We start from the raw sequence: 27,801 nt of genomic DNA, 5'->3' as shown, positions 1-27,801 counted from the left end.
GGGCTATATAAATACATTTGATTTGATTTCTTTCACTACACAACAAAAAACGAGCCCTGACCTGTGGCAGACACTGTGGAGAATAGCTCCCTCTCCCCCCCACTCATCCCACAAGACAACAACACAGGCAACAATGAAGACCTGACCTGGAAATGACATTATTGCTCATAAGACATCTGTTCAGACACAAAACTACACTGTACAGTGGTAAGAGAAGTTGTGAGTAGAATGTAGATGAAGAGTAAGAGGCCCAGCACAGAGCCCTTGGGGACACCCTTGTGGTTATTTTACCTACCCTAGCTGAATACACTGATTGTAAGTCTGCTAAATTACTCAAATTCTATATATATATATTTAGTGTGCAGCTATTCTTTTCTTAAATTAGTTTCCAAAATGTAAACGCATCCTCACCTTGCGGTGGCGTTCCCGGTCCTTGCACTTCTCCCGGACCCAGTCGATGGTGTGGAAGTCGTCGTAGGTGCCAACCCCCGGAATGGGCTCCTCCAGGAAGTCCAGCAGGTGGGTGGTGCTGCTCAGCACCCCTCCCCCGTTAGACATGACGTAGTTAGATCCTACAGGTGAGAGAGAGAGAGAGAGTTTGTGAGAGACCAGACAATGGCATACTAGTTCCTTCATAGCCTGCTAGAAGTCTGAATGGGCCAAATGCTGTTAGGAATAAGCCATCTGGGTCAGACAGACAGTGACGTAATGATCTTCCCTGTCAGCCGCCACTGAAAAACCCAGGTAAAAGGAGGCAACAGTAACAGCGTCAGAGAAAACCTCCCACTCTGAGTAACACAGTCACATCTGACACAGAATATATGATTCCCTCCGCCCTGACAAGGACCGACAACAGAAACACTGCTACTGTACATAAAACCCACCAGCAGAGGCATAACTACAGTGTGCTTGTAGCCTTTTCTGCTTCTCACACGATAATCATCCCCGAAATCAAATTACACCAACCCCAGTTTCACGTTTCTTCTTTACATGGTGTGCGTCAACCTGGAAGTGGTAGATATCTACTCCATTAGGAACACTGCTTTGCACCTGCTGCCTGCTTGCATATGAAAACAAGAGTTTGTCTGACTGACTGGTACTTGTGGCACACCGGGGAAAACCCCGTCCATCCAACCATCCATTGGCTGCCTGCTGCATCTCAACCAGAGTCAGACACAGTGGAAAAAACTGCTGACCCGTGTACACACACAGCTCCGTAATAAATCAGAGGACTAAATCGTCTTTACTCCCTTTACACCCTCACCACCAGAGCACTGTGGGTAAACCTGCAGCTCAGAGCCAAAATGGAGGTGCAGTTGCAGACGTTCAATTGCAGATTGAACACAGGGGGTAGAATCTGAGCCAGGGCTCTACGTTTCCTTTTAATGAATCACTCACTGGTCATGGAGGTTGGTCTCAGAACAGTGGTTCATTTACAATCTAAAGACTTCCTTCAAAAAAGGACCGTTCCGGTTTAATGGAGAATGTTTACTTACAAGTCTGAGGTTTTCTTCCTCGAATCTCATTTCACAATCTCTGATAACAGTTCCCCATCAAATTGCCACAAGGACCTTTCTACGGTCACATGCCTCTGTGTACACAACAGGCTGTGTTATGTTGTAGTACAAATGTGGCAGGGGAAACAGAGGCACAGTAGTAACGTGTGACTGTAAAGTGAACACTGGCCAAGGATTACAACAGTCTGCCATTCTTCTCGGTCTAGGTCCGCTTGTGTTAATACAGGATGTAGGCCTCAGGCATAGATCAGAAAGACAGACACCGGTTGGTGAACCCTGCAGTAGGCTACACCACACCAATAATGTTCAATTGATGTTCTGTTCACCATTAGGGATTTGAACACACGGCTCTGGTCACCCTTCTAACGTGATCAAAAAGCACAGAGAACATAGCAATATTTGAAATTGTATTACAACACTTAAAAATGTTTCAACTGGCAGAGATGCAGTATAGGAGAAAAACTGACTGCATTTCCAAAAAGATATATTCCAAAATGATGTCCTTCATGACGATAATCAAGAACAATGCCTGATGATCACTGCTAATGCTTGATATCCCAGATCCAGTCATGCTCGACTGTGCTGGTTGGTAACAGTGCTAATGCGCATCTAACAAGGCTAGTTAAATAGATTATACTGGCTGGCTGGCTGGCTGGCACACACACACACACCGAAAGGCGGAGATGGAGCAGAGGTGACTTGTAGTGCCACAGCACTACAACTCAGCTGGGCAGCCAACCGCCATTTTGAAAAAGGTCATCTCTCTCTGCAGTGGCTGTGATCTGAGAGAAACAAACACTGCTACAGTAAGACACATTCATGCGAAGTATCACCGGACAACGGCACGTAGTCGTCAAAGATGCTGCTCTTTAATTACTTGTTACTTTTCTCTCTTATTCTTATTTTTTTGAAACTGCATTGTTGATTAGGGGCTCGTAAGTAAGCATTTCACTGTAAGGTCTACACCTGTTGTATTCGGCACGTGACTAATACCTTGTAAAAATCTATCTGTAAGATCACTATCCAATTCAGTGGATTGTTTTGCAGTATTCTGAGTATGATAGGGATTACATATCATTTTCAAAGGCACAGAGACAGGCCTAGATTCATCTACCCATACAACTCTACCTACAAAAATGGAAATCTCCCACATCGTTCTGACAACTGTACAGGTCTGTGGGATTGTGTCCGGGAAAGAACAAAGTCACTATATGTCCCCAAAAAAACATCAGAAGACAATGTTGTCTCCTCAAGTATGTGCTTTAAACAACTGGTAGGCATGCATGATATTAGACCCATTCTTTGTTGTGCAAATTCTTCTTTTCAGCTCTCTGATATACAAATACAGTGTATTGTGTATTTTTACATAGACATTTTACCCTAGCGAGAGAGAAATAGGAATACACTGCAAAGCAATAACGGCATAGCTCAAATCTGTTGATAATCTTGCCTTGTAGGAGAAAGTATTCACCTAAAACCCTCTGTGACATCACATCAACTGACATAACCCGATTTAACCCTAACAATCTCCAGAAGATGGATGCAAAGCTAATGACAAGTCGTTGTCAAGTTACGGCGAAAAACATTTTATAGATTTAATTTGATTTAGCATAGACTCTTATGGAGAGCGAAACCACAACTCTGGCGTTACAAGTGCCATGCTCTACCAACTGAGCCACGGGTATGTGATTCATTTATGATGATTCATGGTTTGCTGACCTTCGAAACCATTCTCCATTGGCATGCGGTCAGGGAGACACCACTGATGTGTAGTTGCTGAACTTCGAAACCATTCTCCATTGGCATGCGGTCAGGGAGACACCACTGATGTGTAGTTGCTGAACTTCCCAGCAGTGTGTGATATTGTGCTGGGGTTTGTTATCTAGGGTGGCATACAGCCACAGGGGCTGTTTAGTACAACCATGTCATCCAGGGGCTAACGTTGTGGCTTGGCACAGTTGGCACAATGACATCCAAAGCTGTAGAGCCTAGTGTTAGCCTATAACGATACCTAGGAGAGGCAGTTGGTGCTAACTGCTAAGCTAAATGAGGATATCAATGCTAGGAAACAAGGCGCTAACTGCTAAGCTAACTAAGGATATCAATCCTAGGCGGTAAGTGCCAACATAAAATACTAGACACCTGGGACTGTCACCTGATCTGTGGGAAGTGGGAACGTGATCAAAGTTCAAACACTGGTGAATGATGAGTCACTCACTAGCAGGCTGGTCTCTTCAATAATGGAACACTAGTCACTTTAATAATGTTCACATACTGTTTTACTTATTTCATATGTACAGTGCCTTCGGAAAGTATTCAGACCCCTTGACTTTTTCCACATTTTGTTACGTTACAGCCTTATTCTAAAATTGATTACATAAAAATCCTCAGCAATCTACACACAATACCCCATAATGACAACGCAAAAACATAAATACCTTATTTATGTAAGTATTCAGACCCTTGCCATGAGACTCGAAATTGAGCTCGAGTGCATCCTGTTTCCATTGATCATCCTTGAGATGTTTCTACAACTTGATTGGAGTCCACCTGTGGTATGAGGTCCACCTGTGGTATAGGAGGTCCCACAGTTGACAGTCCATGTCAGAGCGAAAACCAAGCCATGAGGTCAAAAAGGAATTATCCGTAGAGTTCAGGGACAGGATTGTGTCAAGGCACAGGGGAAGGGTACCAAAACATTTCTGAAGCATTGAAGGTCCTCAAGAATACAGTGCCCTCCATCATTCTTAAAATGGAAGAAGTTTGGAACCACCAAGACTCTTCATAGAGCTGGCCGCCCGGCCAAACTGAGCAATCGGGGGAGAAGGGCCTTGGTTAGGGAGGTGACCAAGAATCCGATGGTCACTCTGACAGAGCTCCTCTGTGGAGTTGGTAGAACCTTCCATAAGGACAACCATCTCTGCAGCACTCCACCAATCAGGCCTTTATGGTAGAGATTGGCCAGACGGAAGCCACTCCTCAGTAAAAGGCACATGACAGCCCACTTTGAGCTTGCCAAAAGGCACCTAAACACTCTCAGACCATATGAGAAACCAGATACTCTAGTCTGATGAAACCAAGATTGAACTCTCTGGCCTGAATGCCAAGCGTCTCTTCTGGAAAAAACCTGGCACCATCCCTACGTGAAGCATGGTGGTGGCAGCATCATGCTGTGGCAATGTTTTTCAGGGGCAGGAAAACTAGTCAGGATCGAGGCAAAGATGAACAGAGCAAAGTACAGAAAGATCCTTGATGAAAACCTGCTCCAGAGTGCTCAGGACCTCAGACTGGGGCCAGGGTTTACCTTCCAACAGGACAACGACCCTAACCACACAGCCAAGAAAACACAGGAGTGGATTCGGGACAAGTCTCAATGTCCTTAAGTGGCACGGCCAGAGCCCAGACTTGAACCCAATCAAACATCTCTGGAGAGACCTGAAAATAGATGTGCAGCAACGCTCCTCATCCAACCTGACAGAGCTTGAGAGGATCTGCAGAGAAGACTGGGAGAAACACCCCAAATACAGGTGTGCCAAGCTTATAACATCATACCCAAGAAGACACTGTAATCGCTGTAATAGCTGCCAAAGGTGCTTCAACAAAGTACTGAGCAAAGAACCTGAATAAAATGTGATATGTTTCCATTTTATTTTATAAATTAGCAAAAATGTCTAAAATTCTGTTTTTGCTTTGTCATTATGGTGTATTGTGCGTAGATTGATGAGATTTACTCTGGGGGAAAAACATCTATTTTAGAATAAGGCTGTAACCTAGCAAAATGTGGAAAAAGTCAAGGGGTCCGAATACTTTCCTAAGGCACAGTATATACAGTATTTTAGTCAATGCCACTGACATTGCTCATCCTAATAATTATATATTTCTTAACTTTTAGATTTGTGTGTATTGTTGTGAATTGTTAGATACTACTGCACTGTTGGAGCTAAGAACACAAGCCTTTCGCTATACCCGCAATAACGTCTACTAAATATGTGTATGTGACCAATAACATTTGATTTTGAGGAAAGTAGGACCATGGCGAGGTTGAGAAAATAGAAGTAAACTAATCTATTAACACTAATAACAGAGACGATATAAATGTGTGCATTCACTACACTACTTGCTACCACTAGGAGTAGAGAAATGAGTAAAGCATTTCTCAGACCTCTAACCTGATTTTAGAAGGCCAAGCCATTCCAATTACAGTATTAGGTCTATATGAAGCCCTTTAATGTAGAAATAGAAGTCTAAGAGAGAAATAGGCATTTCCCAGAGAGCAGCAGGAACTAGTGTGTGTGTGTGTTACACTAGTTTAATAGCTTTCATCTGGTGCTTTGTGAGGAAGACCAATGTGAAATGGCTTGTTCTTGTGGAGTCAGCTGAAACCTGGCAAACAGAGCAGGCAGTCAAGTCAATCATTGAGATGGACATTATCGCCTTCTACCTTCCAACCAACCTGATTTGTGAGTGAAATCCACAGGGGGGTCCTGCTCCTGCAGTGCAGCAGGCACCTCATGTTTTGATTTCACCGACCTGTGTAGGCTAACACACAGCATCCAGCTGAATGATAACACTATGGAAACAGAATCCTACAAGGGACTGATTTCACCGACCTGTGTAGGCTAACACACAGCATCCAGCTGAATGATAACACTATGGAAACAGAATCCTACAAGAGACTGATTTCACCGACCTGTGTAGGCTAACACACAGCATCCAGCTGAATGATAACACTATGGAAACAGAATCCTACAAGGGACTGATTTCACCGACCTGTGTAGGCTAACACACAGCATCCAGCTGAATGATAACACTATGGAAACAGAATCCTACAAGAGACTGATTTCACCGACCTGTGTAGGCTAACACACAGCATCCAGCTGAATGATAACACTATGGAAACAGAATCCTACAAGGGACTGATTTCACCGACCTGTGTAGGCTAACACACAGCATCCAGCTGAATGATAACACTATGGAAACAGAATCCTACAAGAGACTGATTTCACCGACCTGTGTAGGCTAACACACAGCATCCAGCTGAATGATAACACTATGGAAACAGAATCCTACAAGGGACTGATTTCACCGACCTGTGTAGGCTAACACACAGCATCCAGCTGAATGATAACACTATGGAAACAGAATCCTACAAGGGACTGATTTCACCGACCTGTGTAGGCTAACACACAGCATCCAGCTGAATGATAACACTATGGAAACAGAATCCTACAAGGGATTGATTTCAACCACAACAGCAACACTGATCAATGAGTTCACAACACACACATGTGCACTTTGTGTGTTCAGTTACATGCCTAAAGTGAGACCTTTCAGTGTCAGGGTTTAGTGCACATAGGCACTACTCCAGTTTCAGATTACTCCAGCATCAGGATACTCCACCACTACTCCAGTACCTGTCTACTGCAGTATCAGACTACTCCACCAATACTCCAGTATCAGGCTACTCCAGCATCAGGCTACTCCAGCATCAGGCTACTCCAGCATCAGGCTACTCCAGCATCAGGCTACTCCAGCATCAGGCTACTCCAGCATTACTCCAGTCCTGCAAAGCAGATCAAGGAGGCTCAGCTCAGCAGCTGGACTGACTGGGGTTGGAGAACAGCAGGCTGCAACTAACCCTGGCCGGCAGAGGCTAGTAAGGAAATGTGACCGAAAGGCCTACCTCATAACAGACTAGAGAAGAAAAAAAATGAGGGAGCGAGAGAGGGGGAATGAGCGAGCGAGAGAGAGAATCCTTTGCCAGTGTATTTCATTCAGCAAGGGAAAGTAATGAACAAGGACTACACCAACACAAACCATTATCTGTTAAGTAGTTTCTCTCTTTTGAGATAATCAGTGACGTGGTAGGTTAAGTTTAAGTTGAGCAATTAATCGAAATGTAGGTTATTTTTAGTTTTGTAAACAACTAATTGACCAACTTTGGGTAAAGTATTTGAATTCCATTTCGTTCCTTTTTTTTGCTGTGAGCTCAATGTAGTTTCTGTAGAGATAAATCAGATCAAGCCTGAACTGTGCGATGTAGTAGAGAGCTGTAGTTGCCAACAGGCCAATATTCTCGATAGTTTAGCGCAGAAAACGTGGCAACTACAATTACCACAACCCATTGTGCTGCATACTTGTCCGGTCAGTGTGGAGCACTGAGCTATAATAAGAATGGGTGTGGAGCACTGAGCTATAATAAGAATGGGTGTGGAGCACTGAGCTATAATAAGAATGGGTGTGGAGCACTGAGCTATAATAAGAATGGGTGTGGAGCACTGAGCTATAATAAGAATGGGTGTGGAGCACTGAGCTATAATAAGAATGGGTGTGGAGCACTGAGCTATAATAAGAATGGGTGTGGAGCAGACACAGAGACCGTGTGCTTTTTCTTCTCTCAATCTAGAGGGATAGAAAGCAGCTGCTTCAGAGGTACTGTCATCTGAAAATACATGATCTAAGTGATTGATAGTTGGTATTCAGCAGTCATAAAAGTATGCCTTATTTACTTTGAAGAACTACTGAAATAGTGATTTTGTCAGACAGCACAGGCAGCAGCTCTATAGAGATGAGATGAGGACTTGGAATGAAAATCAAGTCATCAAAGTAAACAAATATTGTATTAAAGTAATGTGAATAAATTATGTTAAAGCAGTAATGGGCAGCCACTACAATTGTTTTAGTTAATGGTTTTATTCTGCGCTTACATAGCATTCAACCCACATAATGCACAGTTTATTTAAAAAATAAATGGAAGTGATTATTTTTTATAATCAAACTGAAACAACCTCAAAAAGCACTAATTGCTCAGCACTATATTGAAGGCAAGGATATTATTAAGCGGTGGGCCATTAACGGCTAATGCCTTAGGGAAGATAGCACAATATATTAGTTAACTGTGAAAAAAAGGACATATCCACACAACATTGAATCATGTTGAGAATGTAAAGGTTTTGTTCAGGTAATAAGAATGCAGATGCTTTATAGATGTTAGTGTGAGTTAGTGTTAGTGTGAGTTAGTGTTAATGTGAGTTAGTGTTAGTGTGAGTTAGTGTTAATGTGAGTTAGTGTTAATGTGAGTTAGTGTGAGTTAGTGTGAGTGTGAGTTAGTGTTAATGTGAGTTAGTGTGAGTTAGTGTAAGTCGCTCTGGATAAGAGCGTCTGCTAAATGACTTAAATGTAAATGTAAATGTAAATGTGTGAGTTAGTGTGAGTGTGAGTTAGTGTTAATGTGAGTTAGTGTCAGTGTGAGTTAGTGTCAGTGTGAGTTAGTGTGAGTTAATGTGAGTTCGTGTGAGTTAGTGTTAATGTGAGTTAGTGTGAGTTAGTGTTAATGTGAGTTAGTGTTAATGTGAGTTAGTATTAGTGTGAGTTAGTGTTAATGTGAGTTAGTGTTAGTGTGAGTTAATGTGAGTTCGTGTGAGTTAGTGTTAATGTGAGTTAGTGTTAGTGTGAGTTAGTGTTAATGTGAGTTAGTGTTAGTTAGTGTTAGTGTGAGTTAGTGTTAGTGTGAGTTAGTGTTAATGTGAGTTAGTGTTAATGTGAGTTAGTGTTAATGTGAGTTAGTGTTAGTGTGAGTTAGTGTTAGTGTGAGTTAGTGTTAGTGTGAGTTAGTGTGAGTTAGTGTTAATGTGAGTTAGTGTTAGTGTGAGTTAGTGTTAGTGTTAGTGTGAGTTAGTGTGAGTTAGTGTTAGTGTGAGTTAGTGTTAGTTAGTGTTAGTTAGTGTTAGTGTGAGTTAGTGTGAGTTAGTGTTAGTGTGAGTTAGTGTTAGTGTGAGTTAGTGTGAGTTAGTGTTAGTGTGAGTTAGTGTGAGTTAGTGTTAGTGTGAGTGTTAGTGTGAGTTAGTGTGAGTTAGTGTGAGTTAGTGTTAGTGTGAGTTAGTGTGAGTTAGTGTTAGTGTGAGTTAGTGTTAGTGTGAGTTAGTGTTCGTGTTAGTGTGAGTTAGTGTTAGTGTGAGTTAGTGTGAGTTAGTGTTAGTGTGAGTTAGTGTTAGTGTGAGTTAGTGTTAGTGTGAGTTAGTGTTAGTGTGAGTTAGTGTGAGTTAGTGTTAGTGTGAGTTAGTGTTAGTGTGAGTTAGTGTTCGTGTGAGTTAGTGTTAGTGTGAGTTAGTGTTAGTGTGAGTTAGTGTTCGTGTTAGTGTGAGTTAGTGTTAGTGTGAGTTAGTGTTAGTGTGAGTTAGTGTTCGTGTTAGTGTGAGTTAGTTTAGGCAACATTTAGGCATCGTAGAGAATCTTTCATTTTTCAAGCTAATTATCCTGACAATTTACAGAGAAAACTTTGCAGTTTAATAACAATAAAATGGGATTACACTATGTATTATGTACACTATGTATTGCGATGAAAAATGTATAATTGGTGGAGTAAGCCTACTGTGGATACCTATATCCCTGGGAGCCTCCCAGGTCCATAAAGCCTTGGGTTAAGAACATCAACTGTATATCAACAATATTACAATACATTGTATTGTATTAAACACGCAAACGTTTTCCACTGATCCCTTGACAAAATGTGTTTAAAATCAGGTGCTGTTAGTAATTCATAAAAATAAAAATAATAAAAAAATGATTCAAACACTGTTTTAATGTTAAATGGATCAGCACCACACTGAGACCAACATCTGGAGGCTGTTATAGAGGTGTTCCCACACACACCAAACACGTGTCTCTCTCTTGAACACACACAAACATTTAAAGTCAAGAGACTAAAAGGTGGAGGCAGTGGCACACATTGCTACTCCTCGGTCACTGCTTCATCCAGCCCAGCTAAGCCTTCCTGTGAAAAAAACACACCCAGCTAATTCACCACGCAGATAACGCAAACACACAGCCCAGATATTGGGTCACAAACTGCCAAGGTTAATCATCAACGAGCAGGGGAATGGTCGAAGAATGACAGCCAGCTAACGTTAGTTAGATAATATTGTCGCCCACACACACACACACACACACACACACACACATATAACAGCCCTCCTATCTGTCCTAAATCATAAGCGCCACACCATTTTAGTCTTTATAACAACAGCTGGGAGCTTGAGCATTAGATTATCCAGCTCCATGACTAACTGTAGCCAGATGGACAGACAGACAGAAACGAACCTCCAACCTCCATTCAGAAGGAAGGAAAGGTGCGGGGATCGTGGCATACCTCTTTTAGGCAGCTCCTGCAGGGGAATGGTATCCCCTCCCCCGTCGTAAGGGAGATAGGGGTCGGTCTCGGCTGAGATATCCTCCATGGTTGACTGACAGTTGGTCGCTAAGCTTACGTTAGCTCTCTCACTGCGCGTTAGCTACTCGTCTCTAGGCGAACTGTTTACCATGGAGGCAGCCTTCATGGTTTACAGCAGCCACGAATAGTGTAGCGGGCTGTGTGTGTGTGTGTGTGTGTGTGTGTGTGTGTGAGCCGAGCTCTCAGCAGTTGACTGCTAAGGGGCCGGTGATGTCGTCACAGGAAAGACTATCGGCTCACACTGGTTGGTTCCTAGGGTAGACAACTGGCTGAGCCAGTACTGCTGGCATCATATTGATCTGTATTGAACACAGCGCTATACAGTACATTACGGTTTTCATTTGCTGCTTACCAAGGAATTAACAAATGAATATATTAATGTTAGAAAAACTGTTTTTCTACACAATCAATAGGCCTAATTGACTTAAATGAAGCAATTTCTCAGAGGCAGAACACTGTGTGTACACACACACACACACACACACACCAAAATGTCATTAGAGCAAAAGCCACAGCAGGGGAGAGCAAGAGAAATAACCAGAAGATGAAAACTACCATAAACAAATGAGTGAAACCAGTAGTACGAGACAGACACTCTCCTCTACTTTCTCCTTCCCTTTCCACAAACACATGAACTTTCTCTCTTTTGCTCTCAAACACGTATGCACAAAGAGGATATGAAGCCATGTGTGAGATTTCATCTGAAGGGTTCATAGCTACCAAAAGTGCCTGCAGAAAGTATATCCCTTGACTTAGTCCACATTTGTTGTGTTACAGCCCAAATTCTAAATTGATTAAATATATACGTTTCCCCTCACCCATCTATCTACACACAATACTCCATAATTACAAAGTGAAAATGTTTTTAGAAATGTATGCAAATTTATTGAAAATGAAGTACAAAAATGTAATTTACATAAGTATTCACACCCAGGTCAATACATTTTAGAATCACCTTTGGTAGTGATTACAGCTGTGAGTCTTTCTGGGTTAGTCTCTAAGAGCTTTGCACACCTGGAATGTACAATATTTGCACATTATTCTTTAAAAAATTCTTAAAGCTCTGTCAAGTTGGTTGTTGAGCATTACTAGACAGCCATTTTGTAACTAGGCCACTAATTCAATGTCGTCTTGGTAAGTGTATACTCTGCCTTTTGTTTTAGGTTATTGTCCTGCTGAAAGGTAAATCCATATCCCAGTGTCTGGTGAAAAGCAGACTGAACTAAGTTTCCTCTATGATTTTGCCTGTGCAAAACATTCATCCTAATTTTTATTTTTATTAAATAAAAATACTCCCTAGTCCTTGCCAATGACATGCATACCCATAACGTGATGCAGCCACCGCCATGTTTGAAAATATGAAGAGTAGTGCTCAGTAATGTTTTGTGTTGGATTTGCCCCAAACATTTTATTTTTTATTTTTTTTATTTCACCTTTATTTAACCAGGTAGGCTAGTTGAGAACAAGTTCTCATTTGCAACTGCGACCTGGCCAAGATAAAGCATAGCAGTGTGAACAGACAACACAGAGTTACACATGGAGTAAGCAACATAACCTTTGTCCTGAATACAAATCGTTATTTGCAGTTTTAGTCAGGGGTTGTAACCGGTTCAGGGAACAGAACTGAAAAATAAACTACATTTTTAAAAGGAACAGAACCAGTCCGAGAACAAAAGTGATCTATACTGTTCTGGAACAGAACCGTTATTTTAAAAGTATGGGAACCGGTTAATGTTATTTTACGTTCCAAGCATGTTTTTCAGTCCCACAACAAACGCCTATGCAAAGCCCTCACTGTCACTCAGAAGTGCATTCCAGTGCCTACCAGCTGAAAATCTTTGCCAATGTGAGTGTGTAGACTATAGCCCCTCCCCCTCCCTACAAAGCATGCAAAGTCTACTGTAGCTACTGACATTACAGGCGTGATGCAGAAATTAGGGGGAGATTTTTTTTATTAGAGAACAGTTGATTAACTTTTTCAATGCTAGTTAAGGATAACAAAGTTATGGTGTTTCACAGTAGATGTATTAACTACCTAAAGGTAAGACGTGTTTTTATTTGAATTCTGGTGCCGCTCTGAACACACAAGTTTGTTAGCTAGCTAGCTTGTTAGAAACAATAGAACGTTAAAGAAAAAGATTATGGTTCTGTTCAGAACAAAACGATTGGAAAATAATTTAGGTTCCAACGCCTGGTTTTACTTTAGTGCCTTGTTGCAAACAGGATTTTTTTTTAAATCAGTCATTAAACATTCTTAAAAAGTGACCATTGGCCTTGTGGTTAAATCCCTGTGAGGTTTCTTTCCACTCCGGCAACTGAGTTAGGAAGGACGCCTGTATCTTTGTATTTATTTTATTTAACTAGGAAAGTGATTAGCCTAGTGTAGTGACTGGGTGTATTGATACACCTAAAACACTTCAGCGAGCAGGCCTTTCTAATCAACCTGGCCCGGGCATCCTGGAAGGATATTGACTTCATTCCGTCAGTAGAAGATGACTGGTTGTTCTTGAAAAGTGCTTTCCTCAATCTTAAATAAGCATGCCCCATTCAAAAAAATGTAGAACCAGGAACAGATATAGCCCGTGGTTCACTCCAGACCTGACTGCCCTTGACCAGCACAAAAACATCCTGTGGCGTACGGCATTAGCATCAAATAGCCCCCACGATATGAAACTTTTCAGGGAAGTTAGGAACCAATATACACAGGCAGTTAGGAAAGCAAAGGCTAGCTTTTTTTAAACAGAAATTTGCATCCTGCAGAAAACTCCCAAAAAGTTCTGGGACACTATAAAGTCCATGGAGAATAAGAGCACCTCCTCCCAGCTGCCCACTGCACTGAGGCTTGGAAACACTGTCACAACTGATGAATCCACAATAATTGAGAATTTCAATAAGCATTTCTCTACGGCTGGCCATGCTTTCCACCCGGCCTACCTTACCCTGGTCAACAGCCCTCCACCCCCCACAGCAACTTACCCAAGCCTCACTTATTTCTCCTTCACCCAAATCCAGATAGCTGATGTTCTGAAAGAGCGGCAAAATCTGGACCCCTACAAATCAACAGGGCTAGACAATCGGGACCCTCGCTTTCTAAAATTATCAGCCGAAATTGTTGCAACCCCTATTACTAGCCAGTTCAACCTCTCTTTCGTATCATCTGAGATCCCCAAAGATTGGAAAGCTGCCGCAGTCATCCCCCTCTTCAAAGGGGGAGACACTCTAGATCCAAACTGCTACAGACCTATATCTATCCTACCCTGCCTTTCTAAGGTCTTCGAAAGCCAAGTTAACAAACAGATCACCAACCATTTCGAATCCCACCGTACCTTCTCCGCTATGTAATCTGGTTTCAGAGCTGGTCATGGGTGCATCTCAGCCACGCACAAGGTCCTAAACGATATCATAACCACCATCAAAAAGAGACAATTCTGTGCAGCTGTATTTATCGACATGGCCAATGCATTCGACTCTGTCAATCACCACATTCTAATCGGCAGACAAAACAGCCTTCGTTTCTCAAATGACTGCCTCGCCTGGTTCACCAACTACTTCTCAGACAGAGTTCAGTGTGTCAAATCGGAGGGCCTGTTGTGCGGACCTCTGGCAGTCTCTATGGGGGTGCCACAGGGTTCAATTCTCGGGCCGACTCTCTTCTCTGTATACATCAATGATGTTGCTCTTGCTGCTGGTGATTCTTTGATCCACCGCAGACGACACAATTCTGTATACTTCTGGCCCTTCTTTGGACACTGTTAACTGACCTCCAGACGAGCTTCAATGCCATACAACTCTCCTTCCGTGGCCTCCAACTGCTCTTAAATGCAAGTATAACTAAATGTATGCATGCTCTTCAACCGATAACTGCCCTGCACTTGCCGGCCCGTCCAGTATCACTACTCTGGAAGGTTATGACTTAGAATATGTGGACAACTACAAATACCTAGGAGTCTGGTTAGACTGTAAACTCTCCTTCCAGACTCACATTAAGCATCTCCAATCCAAAATTAAATCTAGAATTGGCTTCCTATTTTGCAACAAAGCCTCCTTCAATTGGGTTGTGCCGTGGCGGAGATCTTTGTGGGCTATACTCGGCCTCGTCTCAGGATGGTAAGTTGGTGGTTGAAGAAATCCCTCTAGTGGTGTGGGGGCTGTGCTTTGGCAAAGTGGGTGGGGTTATATCCTTCCTGTTTGGCCCTGTCTGGGGGTGTCCTCGGATGGGGCCACAGTGTCTCCTGACCCCTCCTGTCTCAGCCTCCAGTATTTATGCTGCAGTAGTTTATGTGTCGGGGGGCTAGGGTCAGTTTGTTATATCTGGAGTACTTCTCCTGTCCTAGTCGGTGTCCTGTGTGAATTTAAGTGTGCTCTCTCTAATTCTCTCTTTCTTTCTCTCTCTCGGAGGACCTGAGCCCTAGGACCATGCCTCAGGACTACCTGACATGATGACTCCTTGCTGTCCCCAGTCCACCTGGCCGTGCTGCTGCTCCAGTTTCAACTGTTCTGCCTTATTATTATGGGACCATGCTGGTCATTTATGAACATCTTGGCCATGTTCTGTTATAATCTCCACCCGGCACAGCTAGAAGAGGACTGGCCACCCCACATAGCCTGGTTCCTCTCTAGGTTTCTTCCTAGATTTTGGCCTTTCTAGGGAGTTTTTCCTAGTCACCGTGCTTCTACACCGGCATTGCTTGCTGTTTGGGGTTTTATGCTGGGTTTCTGTACAGCACTTTGAGATATCAGCTGATGTACGAAGGGCTATATAAATACATTTGATTTGAATCATGCTGCCAAACATACCCTCGTAAAACTGACTATCCTGCCGATCCTTGACTTCGGCATTGTCATTTACAAAATAGCCTCAAACACCCTACTTAACATTGGATGCAGTCTATCACAGTGCCATCCGTTTTGTCACCAAAGCCCATATACTAACCACCACTGCGACCTGTATGCTCTCGTTGGCTGGCCCTCGCTTCATATTGGTCACCAAACCCACTGGCTCCAGGTCATCTATAAGTATTTGCTAGGTAACCCCCGCCTTATCTCAGCTCACTGGTCACCATAGCAGCACCCACCTGTAGCACGAGCTCCAGCAGGAATATTCCACTTGTCACCCTAAAGAAAGATGACATTTTGACTGCTGTGCTGGCACCATCAAACCAAACAACCAACCAATGAAGCCCCTACCTTTTAGCACGGCTCCTGTTGCTAGGTGATGGCACAGGCAAAATCAACCATCTGGAGTTTGGAAGTAAATCCCAACAGAGAGTACCAAGTTAACGTGGCACCAGGGTTCTAGAGATCAGATGAACCAGCACTCCAGAACCAAGTATGTTCTATCTCCACAGTTCCAATATGTAATTCCTCTGTTCAAGGCCTGGATCAGGTAGTTCCATTCTGTTCCACTACAGAACATTCCCACGTCTGCCTGACACAGCACACCAGGTGGGCCAGACAAGGGTCCACTTCCACCCCCAACACACAGTGCATATAAATAGCACGAGACACACAGAAAGGCAGCTTAACCTACAGGCACAATCCTGACAGATCCCGGCATTTACACTTCATGGATTGCCACTAGGCAAGTGCTGATTGGACATCAAGCTGCCAAACTGGTTCATGGGAATTTCTTTTTCACTCCCCTAGTCACTTCATCCAGTTCCTACACTATATTTACAAAAGTACGTGGCACCCCTTCAAATTAGTGGATTCGGCTATTTCAGCCACACCCGTTGCTGACAGGTGTATAAAAGAAATTGAGCACACAGCCATGCAATCGCCTGTGATGGAAATGTTATACTCATGTGCTTCTCTTAGGACTAATTTATGTGTTCTATTCATGTGCTGTTCTAATGACCAATTTCTGTGTTAATGCAAGTGGCTGACTGAATCTTCACCATCAGTAGCTGCAATTTGGCAGTACGCCCAGACCTTGTTTTGAGAGCGAAAGATTTCTCAGTTTCAGGGTCTCAGCTTAGAGAGAAGAAGCCTTGTGAGGTATTGTTACATGTTATGAACCAGTATTGGTCGGACACATGAATGAAACAAAACTAGAATAGCCGTATATAAGGCAACTGCTGGGACTACCCAAGCAGAGCTGCTGACTGACGTGTGCATTGAGTTGGTTGAAATCTCTCCAGTTGCGCTGGCAATAAACAATGATTCATTTAAGATGGTCTATGGAGTGTTGTGGAAATTCTTACACAGGGACACTGAAAGGCAAACATTGGCAGTAGAATGGCCCGTACTGAAGTGCTCAGTGACACTGTTATAGGATGCCACCTTTCCAACAAAGCAGCTCTTCAAATTTCTGCCCTGCTAGAGCTACCCTGGTCAACTGTAAGTGCTGTTACTGTGAAGTGGAAACATACAGGAGCAACAACGGCTCAGCCACGAAGTGGTAGGCCACACAAGCTCACAGAATGGGACCGCCGAGTGCTGGAAAGCATTAAAATCGTCTGTCCTCGTTTGCAACACTCACTACAGAATTCCAAACTGCCTATGGAAGCAACGTCAGCACAAGTACTGTTCGTTGGGAGCTTCATGAAATGGGTTTCCATGGCCGAGCAGCCGCACATAAGCCTAAGATCACCATGCGCAATGCCAAGTGTCGGCTGGAGTGGTGTAAAGCTCGCCACCATTGGACTCTGGAGCAGTAGAAACGCGTTCTCTGGAGTCTGACGGATGAATCTGGGTTTGGCGGACGCCAGGAGAATACTACCTTCCCAAATGCATAGTGTCAACTGTCAAGTTTGGTGGAAGACGAATAATGGTCTAGGGCTGTTTTTCATGGTTCGGGCTAGGCCCCTTAGTTCTATTAAGGGAAATCTTGATGCTACAGCATACAATGACATTCTAGACTATTCTGAGCTTCCAACTTTGTGGCAACAGTTTGGGGAAGTTCCTTTCCTGTTTCAGCCTATGGTTTGTCGAGATGGGTGTCGAAGCCAACTGACATTTACTCCTGAGTTGCTGACCTGTTGCACCCTCTACAACCACTGTGATTATTATTATTATTTGACCCTGCTGGTCATCTATGAACATTTGAACATCTTGGCCATGTTCTGTTATAATCTCCACCCGGCACAGCCAGAAGAAGACTGGCCACCCCTCATAGCCTGGTTCCTCTCTAGGTTTCTTCCTAGGTTCTGGCCTTTCTAGGGAGGTTTTCCTAGCCACTGTGCTTCTACATCTGCATTGCTTGCCGTTTGGGGTTTTAGGCTGGGTTCCTGTACAGCACTTTGTGACATCAGCTGATGTAAGAAGGGCTTTATAAATTAATTTGATTGATGGAAGAACTTGACTGGTCTGAACAGAGCCCTGACCTCAACCCCATCAAAACACCTTTGGGATGAATTGCAATGCCGACTGAGAGCCAGGCCTAATCGCCCAACATCTGTGCCCAACCTAACTAGTGTCTGTGGCTGAATGGAAGCAACTCCCCGCAACAATGTTCTAGTGGAAATCTTTCCCAGAAGAGTGGAGGCTGTTATAGCAGCAAAGGGGGGGACCAACAACATATTAAAGCCCATTATTTAGGAATGAGATGACGAGCAGGTGTTCACATACTTTTGTATATATCATGTGGGCATGTGTATGAACACTGACTTGGGTAGCCTGTTACTTAGTAACACGTGGTTACACCTACAGGCAGTAGCTTACACACGTTCACTGAGAACGTTTGCAGACTTGGAGAATGGAGACCACTGATTGGGCAGAGATTACTGAGAGTGACCTTGTAACCCAACTCACACTCATTCCCTAGGGGGAAGGGAAGCAGGACTTCATTAAATATGGTACTTAAAACATACATGGTTAAGTAGTTTTCTATAATCATCTTGTAACAAAGTACTGATGTTCTACCTTTGACCTGTGTAACTGCCAGTATGAAATGTCTGCCAGTGTTGAATGTTATGGTTAAAGTTAGACTCCAGACTGAGTCAAGGGATCACTGATAATGTATCTGTGACACTATGTGATTCTGTAGCAGCTGATGTTGTGACATCTTACAAGCCTCTCGGCTGGTGTTTACAGAACATTAGGTGCGGTGTGATTAAGAAGAAGGGTATTCTCAGAGAAGGCCCGTTAGAATTTGTTTCGGCTTCTGCTCTGAAGGTGTCTCCCTGTTAAATAAACAAGATTGGATTCTGATTGATGTTATCAACAACTGCTCTCCTTTTGGTTCACCGGAAAATTCCCTTTACACACAGACACACAGTGGCCCGCCTTGGCATGCTTTCTCTGTGTCCTACTAAACAAAACCGGGCCACCCTCACTGGAGCAGTACCACGAGATAGCCAGTCTCCACTGGGTCGTTAATTATCCATGGTCTCTGGTCTCCTTGTCACAGGCACACTGTAGGACACCAGTATCACTAAAGAAAAACATATCCACATGGCCTAACCAAGTTATGGTAGGTTACAGCAGAGTGCGCTAGTTTGACATAACATTTCCTAGTTCTCTGGCTGTGAGGACTCCCAGAAAGAAGCAATGTAGCCTTAACATGCCCTGAGGCTCCAGCAATGTTGCATTAAAGCATTCACTCACTAACCTGGTTTCCCAAACGTTTCAACATTCAACTGCTACAGCCGTTCAGTGACTTGCTTGGAAATATGACGAGAAGTCGGCTAAAAAGAAGTAGAAACAGTCTGGCGCTCAGGCAGGCAGCAAAACAGGCGTTAGGCTACATCTTGGTATTCACACATTGTGCCGTATTGGCAGTAGCGTTAGTGCCGGTCCATTCTCTGGTTACACATCTTCATTGACTTCTGGACTCTGTGGGGGAGCTTAATATGAGAAAAACTAGCCCTGTACTCAGCAATTCATAACTGCTTTCAGAGGCGCACGCACACACAAACATGTAAACACAGGAGGAACTCTGCTCTTGTACACACTGGTGAGAGACAGTGGATAAGGAGTATTGTGCAGCAGAGTAAAAATGTCAAGCACTGTGTGCCCCTAAGCACATCTTCAATTAGATTATTTTTTTAAATAACTAGTTTCGACTAGTATTACATCTAATCAGACTCAATCAACAAAATACAAAAGGCTGTCCATATTTTGGCTTTCCTTGACCTCTCCTTACATCCATGGTTTGATAAATGTACTTTAAAACCTCACTGGATCAGTGTCCCGAAATTGGGACAGTTGTTGCTCAATATACGATATGTGACTAGAATAGAGTTGTAAACAACAACCAATTTTCCAGGACATAGACATGTCTTATATTGTCAGAAAGCTTAAGTGATTGTTAATCTAACTGCTGTGTCCAATTTACAGTAGCTATTACAGCGAGAGAGAAAAAAAACATGCTATTGTTTAAGGATAGTGCACAACAACAAAACACTTATCAAGGCAACTGGTTTGATACATTCACCTCTGATGGTATATAATGTACTTACATTCAGTAACCTTCCACTGATTTGTCATCCTTAGGGTCCCAGAGATAAAATGTAGCATAGTTTTGTTTGACAAAATTAATTTTGATATCCTTGCTGCTTAACCCGGTCAAGTTCGGTTTCTGTGCAATCCTCAGACACTCTAGAAGGCAACCGAACTTGTTTCATCATTCTACATTACGTATTGGCTACACAACATGTCAATTAGCCCATGAAGGTAAGCCATCATTACGCAACAATGAGACGAGCATGTTCACTTGATTGAGTGTGTCATGGTCCAATGACCACCTATCGTTTTGAAACATAGCTAACTTGATAGCCAATGAGCTGGCCTTTACAGAAGTATGTCAACACCCTTTGTACAACAAACAACCATCATGCTAGAGCTGTGGGCAACAGTGTTCATTCTCAAGGGGAAAGCAAACAGGACGCACAGTAGTTTACATTACACAGCTGTTCATTCTCTTCTACAAACTTTTCTCAAAACTGAACAAGTAAACGGATGATCTCCGCATGTGTATTTCCCACCATAAAGCATGGAGTAGGAGGTGTTATGGTGTGCTTTGCTGGTGACACTGTCTGTGATTTATTTCGAATTCAAGGCACACATAACCAGCATGGCTACCACAGCATTCTGCAGTGATACACAATCCCATCTGGTTTGGGCTTAGTGAGACTGTCATTTGTTTTTCAACAGGACAATGACCCAACACACCTCCAGGCTGTGTAAGGGCTATTTTAACAAGGAGAATGATGGAGTGCTGCATCAGACGAGCTGGCCTCTACAATCCTCAGACCTCAACCAAATTGAGATGGTTTGGGATGAGTTGGACCGCAGAGTGAAGGAAAAGAAGCCAACAAGTGCTCAGCATATGTGGGAACTCCTTCAAGACTGTTGAAAAAACAAACCAGGTGAAGCTGGTTGAGAGAATGCCAAGTGTGCAAAGCTGTCATCAAGGCAAAGGGTGGCTATTTGAAGAACCTCAAATAAACTAATTCAAATATATTAACACTTTTTTGGCTACAACATGATTCCATGTGAAGTTGGCTGTCCAGTGGTTTCAAAAACAATGATTGATAGGTAGCTTAAACTTTTTGAATTAAACCATTGTTTAGGTTCAAATACACATTTAGATTTGTGAACAGCCATCCACAACAACCACAATCCGTAAGGCGCAAATAGCTAAATGAGAGAGCAGCAGTGTGATTCACATCAATGCGCTATGTAGATATCAATAATAAGTGATATCTGTATCGCCGTAGACTACACCACTACTGTCATCCTTACCTCCAAGCGTTTATTAATCTTTTTGATGCCGACAGCAGTCACACCATTGGAAGACATAGCTTGTTCTGTCATCATAGTGGTCTCGGACCTGAGGTCAGTCAGACTTGCTCAGGTGGAACAAACTTACTGTAAACAATAAAAAAAAATTGCAAACATCCTTTCTGAATTTAAAAAGTAATCCTTGAAATAATTATCTAGTTTTTTTTAAAGGGAAAGGGGGATACCTAGTAGAGGTACACCAATTTAAAAAATAATAATAATAATAATTTTAAAAAAAATATATATATATCCTTGCAGCCACAAGGTCCTTTTGATGCTGCACTCGCATAACAGGTGTTCAGCCTTCCACGCAGTCTCCTCGTGGATTGCAATGTACATTGCAATCCACGAGGAGACTGCGTGGAAGGCTGAACACCTGTTATGCGAGTGCAGCATCAAAAGGACCTTGTGGCTGCAAGGAGCCAAGATAAGTGCTAGCTAGCATTAAACTTATCTTATGAAAAACAATCAATCATAACATAATCACTAGTTAACTACACATTGTTGATGATATTACTAGGTTAACTTGCCTGCCCTGCGTTGCATATAATCAATGTCATGCCTGTTCATTTATCATGGAATCACAGCCTACTTCAACTTCCCCAAACGGGTGATGATCTAAAAAAAAAGCGCATTCGCGAAAAAAAGCACAATCGTTGCACAAATGTACCTAACCATCAACATCAATGCCTTTCTTAAAATCAATACACAAGTATATATATTTTTTAACTTGCATATTTAGTTAAGATTCATGTTAGCAGGCAATATAAACTAGGGAAATTGTGTCACTTCTCTTGCGTTCAGTGCAAGCAGAGTCAGGGAATATGCAGCAGTTTGGGCCACCTGGCTCGTTGCAAACTGTGTGAAGACCATTTCTTCCTAACAAAGACCCGAATTAATTTGCCAGAATTGTACATAACATTGAAAGTTCTGCAATGTAACAGCAATATTTAGACTTAGGGTTGCCACCCATTCTATAAAATACCGAACGGTTCTGTATTTCACTGAAAGAATAAACGTTTTGTTTTCAAAATAATAGTTTCCGGATTTGACCATATTAATGACCTAAGGCTCTTATTTCTGTGTGTTTATTATAATTAAGTCTATGATATGATGTTTGATATAGCAGTCTGACTGAGCGGTGGTAGGCAGCAGCAGGCTCGTAAGCATTCATTCAAACAGCACTTTCCTGCGTTTGCCAGCAGCTCTTAGCAATGCTTGATGCACAGCGCTGTTTAGGACTTCAAGCCTATCAACTCCAGAGATTAGGCTGGCAATACTAAAGTGCCTAAAAGAAGATACAATAGTCAAAGGTATATGAAATACAAAATGGTACATAGAGAAAGTCACCGCATCATAATTCCTATAATAACTACAACCTAAAACTTCTTAACTGGGAATATTGAAGAATCATGTTAAAAAAGGAACCACCGGCTTTCATATGTTCTCGTGTTCTGAGCAAGGAACTTAAACATTAGCTTTCTTACATGGCACATATTGCACTTTTACTTTCTTCTCCAACATTGTGTTTTTGCATTATTTAAACCAAATTGAACATGTTTCATTATTTATTTGAGACTAAATTTATTTGATTTATGTATTATATTCTGATAAAATAAGTGTTCATTCAGTATTATTATTATTATATATATATATATATATATATATATATATATATAAAATAGTAATAAATTGGCCGATTGAATTGGTATCAGCTTTTCTTGGTCCTTCAATAAAATCGGTATCGGTGTTGAAAAATCCTAATCATCGACCTCTAATACCTAGTCAGTTGTACAACTGAATGCCTTCAACTGAAATGTGTCTTCCACAATTAACCATGCTGTAATCTGGTTACAATATTTTTGCTGGCAACGTTTTCTAATCCGTTACTCCCTAACCTTGACAGCTTCCTATTTCAATGTATGGCCTTTCTTTTGCATTTCAAAGATGATGCAACAAAAATCTAAATAGAAAACATTTTTTGTTTGTTTTACCAGATCTATTGTGTTATATTCGCCTACATTAATTTCACATCTCCTCAAACTTCAAAGTGTTTCCTTTCAAATAGTATCAAGAATATGCATATCCTTGCTTCAGGTCCTGAGGTACAGGCAGGTAGATTTGGGTATGTCATTTTAGGCAGAAATTGAGATGAAGGGTCCTTTCCAGAAGAGGTTTAATACAGGTAATCCATTTCTAATCCTTCTTTCAGACTCACATATTCAGTTCAGACGCACTTAAAATTGTCACACAAAAACCATGAAATAGGTTCATGAGGGAGCTTAGCTTTCGATTCAATTTCATATTTTTTTTAAATTCAGGATTGTGAATAGTAATTAGGGAAGCTTGCACTGTCACTGTAGCCAACTGTGACTTGTCATATTAAGGGAGTTGAGGGAGTCGTTTCTCTGTGATTTGTCATATTGAACATATCAGATAGGAGGGAGTTGTTTCTCTGGGACTTGTCATATTAAAACATCATAGCACAGATACATGAGGGAGTTGTTTCTCTGGGACTTGTCATATCAAACATCATATCAGATATGAGGAAGTTGTTTCTCTTTTGATCAGCTACTAGAACCCAAACCTAGAGCAGCAGCAGGAAACCAGTGTAACTACGGTAACAAGACATGACTCAGCAAATCAAGCATCGGGCCAGCAGGCAGCAACAGGAAACAAGCAGGAAAACCTATTAAAGCAGCAAATAAGGCCAAAAGCAGCACAACCATAAACACTGCAAAATGTAACGCCACAAGTCACGACCGCAAAGTAAACAGGAAGTGAAGCGCAATGAATAGAGTAGTGAATGAGGTACCGCATGGATGGCGATAGCAGAGAAAGTATCAAAACAAAACAGGAATGGACAGTCTGGTTCCAGATCTGTTTCTTTGTACTATATTAGCCCAGTCCTATGGCCGTTGTCATGCAAAAACATGTTTGTTGATCTGGAACCAGGCTAATATGGACTAGGCTGTAAGCATAAAACAAAAACAAGATGGCAGGTAAGTTTGCAACCACCAATCGCTGGTATGGAGATGAGACAGCAGGCATGAGACATCTGATGGAGGATGGTTTGGGATCAGGTGGCATGGATGGATGGAGATGGTTGTATGTTGGGAGCTGAAACAGGGATGGGGGGCTGAATCAACGGCACAGCAGCAGGCAGGGGCAGGAAAATGTCACATCTCAGCTAGGGTAGTGAGCGACTCAACGGGCAAGGCAGCATTGAATGGGATCATCAGTGCAAATTGGGCAAGCCGGCCAGGACACGAAGTACAGTCACAACAACACAGCTCACAACACCCATTCATGGATGGACCCACAGCTTCCGGACCCTCTATCTGAACAAGTCAGCCCAGCCAGACCCTCTCTCCGTTGGGAACAGCAACCCAGCGCCATGGGCAGTTGTGGGGGTCTGATGGCGTAGTCAGCAGCAATTAGCAGTGGGCCTACCTGGTGAGGTGTTGTCTCCATCCAGAAGGTTGTCATCCTCGGAGGTGTGGAAGTCCATGACAACCCCTGTGCCATCCAGCAGCTCCTCGTCGCTGCTGGCGCTGGTGATACTGTTGTAGCCGTTCCTGTAGTAGCCGCTCCTGTTGAAGAGCTGCTCCGACTCCATTTAGCTACGCGCTACACACGCAGTGCCCTGGGTGGAGGGAACACACACAAACTCAGATCACAGGGTAGGGCACTGTGGCGATGCCGTTGTAGCTGTTCCTGTGTAGTGGCTCCTGTAGTAACACACACACACTCAGACAGACAAGGAAGTCCACGGGCTGGCTGATTAGGGATTTGGAACCAGAGGGCAGAGTCTGGTAAAGGTTTCGGTTTCAGATTAGGTCTGACTCCGAACCTGGTGCCAACCTCAGTGCAGGGTTGTTTCTAGTAGTGACGGAAGGAGGAAGGGGCGGAGGTTATTAGAAGACATGAGTGTGAGCCGTCAGACCCAGACACTTCACTAAAGAGGAAGATGGATGAGGAAGAACAGCAGTAGCAGTAAACCCATATGCTGTATCTCTCTACTGTCAGTATGGATGACTGATGATGGAGGGCCCTGGTTGTGAACATCCTAAAGCCCATGTATCTCGTTACCTCCATCTGTCTGTCCGAGTGTGTGCTAGATAGGAGTGACGAGTCTGTATGCCCTGCACGTTGTGCACGACACCTCTCTGTCTGAATCTGAACTCTGTCATTTTGTGTTTGTTCCTTTGTTTATATGGTCCCCACTCAGATGGAGATATCGATTCCTATTTTAAATATTTATACCTCTCCAGTCCATCAGTTATGTGGGGCATTTGTGCTGCATCCGTTTTGAGGATACACATGAATGTAAACAAAACATTTCTGTGTGGGAAGAACTAGCCAGGAGTGTGTAGACCTATTTTTAGATTGGGGATTAGGATGAACAGAGTGACACACATGAACAGGAGTGGATACATCCTGTCCACTGTACAGTGATGTGATGCTGGTTTAGAACAACACTCCTAGAGCACAGTAACTTCACTATTGTGCCCCCTAGTGTTGGCAGGGGAAAACAACACCTTCCAGATCAGAAATCAAATAAAAATGTATTCATCACATGCTTCGTAAACAGCAGGTGTAGACGAACAGTGAAATGCTTACTTACGGGCCCTTACCAACAATGCAGAGAAAGAAAAGAGAAATAATAGAAAAGTAAAACACGTAAAAATAATAGTAATAATAAGTACACAATGAGTAACGATAGATATTGTACATATACACTTGGAACCAGTACAGAGTTGAGGTACAGGGGTACTAGGTAAATATGTACATATAACTAGGAATAAAGTGACAGTTAATAAACAGTAGCAACAGCGTATGTGATGAGTTAGTAGAGAACCAGAGAGGAAGGGGAGATACACCAACATCTGAGCTAGATCATCAAAGATAGTAGCTATCCTATCTGACTGAATAACCAGGTTAATGGTTATTCTAAACAATGGTTTCTGGTCTAATGCAGCAAGATGTGATCTTTTTTCACTAGCTACCCTATATGACTGTGAATACGCAGGTTAATGATTCTTCTAACAATGGTTTCTGGTCTTATCTAGCAAGACGTGATCTTTTTCCATGTGGTAAAACAAGCTAGGCCTATGAGTTGAAATGGAAGCAGGTTGAGCTAACGATATGTTTAAAATGAATAGAACTAGTGTATCATCACCCCAACCAGACCCAATGCAATGAACTAAATTAATCCAAAAGTGAACCATATGAAATCAAAAGGCATTTCATCTGTAGACGAGTCACCAAGTAACAGCCAGAGAGCCTGAGGGATAAAGTCAGGGTAGAGTCACTGACTATAGGCGTAATCCTCTATTAAACTCATTGTTCTGATAACTTATTTTAGGCTGGCAGCTGTATCACTGACTCTTCTGGGGAGATTAGATGTAGTCTAGTATCCTCCCTCTTGAAACAGAACTTAAAATCGAATCCAATTTTATGTCACACGCTTTGTAAACAACAGGTGTAGACTAACAGTGAAATGCTTAATTACAGGCCCTTCCCAACAATGCAGAGTGAAAGAAAATAGAGCAATTTTAGAAACTTTTTTTTTTTTAAGTAATAAATACACAATGAGTAATGATAACTTGGACATATACAGACGCAAGTCACAAGCTCATTATGACAGGAAGAAAGAGTCAGAAGTCCTCCTAGGCCAGATCCAGATCATTTGCACTCATCAACATTCAACAATGAAAGCAAAAGGACATGATAGCTTAACTGATGTCACTACAGCTTATGTTTCATTCAAGTATAAATCGTCGCAGACACGGCTCTGTGAACACCACGTTGTGAGACAGACACACATCTTGTCACATCAACATTTTCTCATAGGTGTCTATGAAGGAAGAAACACACCAGAGAGCCTACATTTCACTAGCCTGGTCCCAAAACTTCATATACAGTCACCTACTATTTTCTATTGTCGTCATGCCAATACACCAACAGTCTGGACCACTAGGCTAACAACTCCCTCTCACCTTGAATTAAGAAATCAATTTGAGCTGGATCAAATCAAAGCATGAAATTAAATTGTTTGCTTTTAGAAGCTGGTTGAGAGAATGCCAAGAGTGTGCAAAGTTGTCATCGAGGCAAAGGGTGGCTACTTTGAAGAATCTAAAATATATTTTGATTTGTTTAAGACTTTTTTTGATTAATACAAGATTCCATATATGTTATGTCATAGTTTTGATGTCGTCACTACTATTCTACAATGTAGAAAATTGTAAAAACAAAGAAAAACCCTTGAATGAGTGTGTGTCCAGAATGTTGACTGGTACCGTATGACATATGTTAGTAATTTAAATC

At 42.4% G+C, this 27,801-nt stretch overlaps 1 protein-coding gene across 7 annotated transcripts in view; it reads right to left on the bottom strand.

Annotated features, from left to right (window-relative positions):
• LOC115137947 (H(+)/Cl(-) exchange transporter 3) overlaps window positions 1-27,801 on the bottom strand; it is a 59,484-nt gene that overhangs the window by 28,611 nt on the left and 3,072 nt on the right. For 2 of the 7 annotated variants that reach the window (XM_029674271.2, XM_029674274.2), the window contains exons 2-3: window positions 24,925-25,117; window positions 412-572 (exon numbers count right to left, since the gene is read on the bottom strand). In XM_029674271.2, coding sequence (XP_029530131.1) covers window positions 412-572; window positions 24,925-25,090 — 327 coding nt within the window. In that variant the 5' untranslated portion in view covers window positions 25,091-25,117. Of the gene's footprint in view, window positions 1-411; window positions 573-966; window positions 3,510-10,665; window positions 10,928-20,147; window positions 20,230-24,924; window positions 25,118-27,801 lie in introns of those variants that run through there. The other 5 variants (XM_065025397.1, XM_029674273.2, XM_029674278.2 and 2 more) reach the window with 5 other exon arrangements.

Source organism: Oncorhynchus nerka, linkage group LG12 (assembly GCF_034236695.1).
Source record: "Oncorhynchus nerka isolate Pitt River linkage group LG12, Oner_Uvic_2.0, whole genome shotgun sequence".
Lineage (NCBI taxonomy): Eukaryota > Metazoa > Chordata > Actinopteri > Salmoniformes > Salmonidae > Oncorhynchus > Oncorhynchus nerka.
Note: the sequence above shows the minus strand (reverse complement) of the source record. Positions and strands in the feature narration are given on the sequence as shown.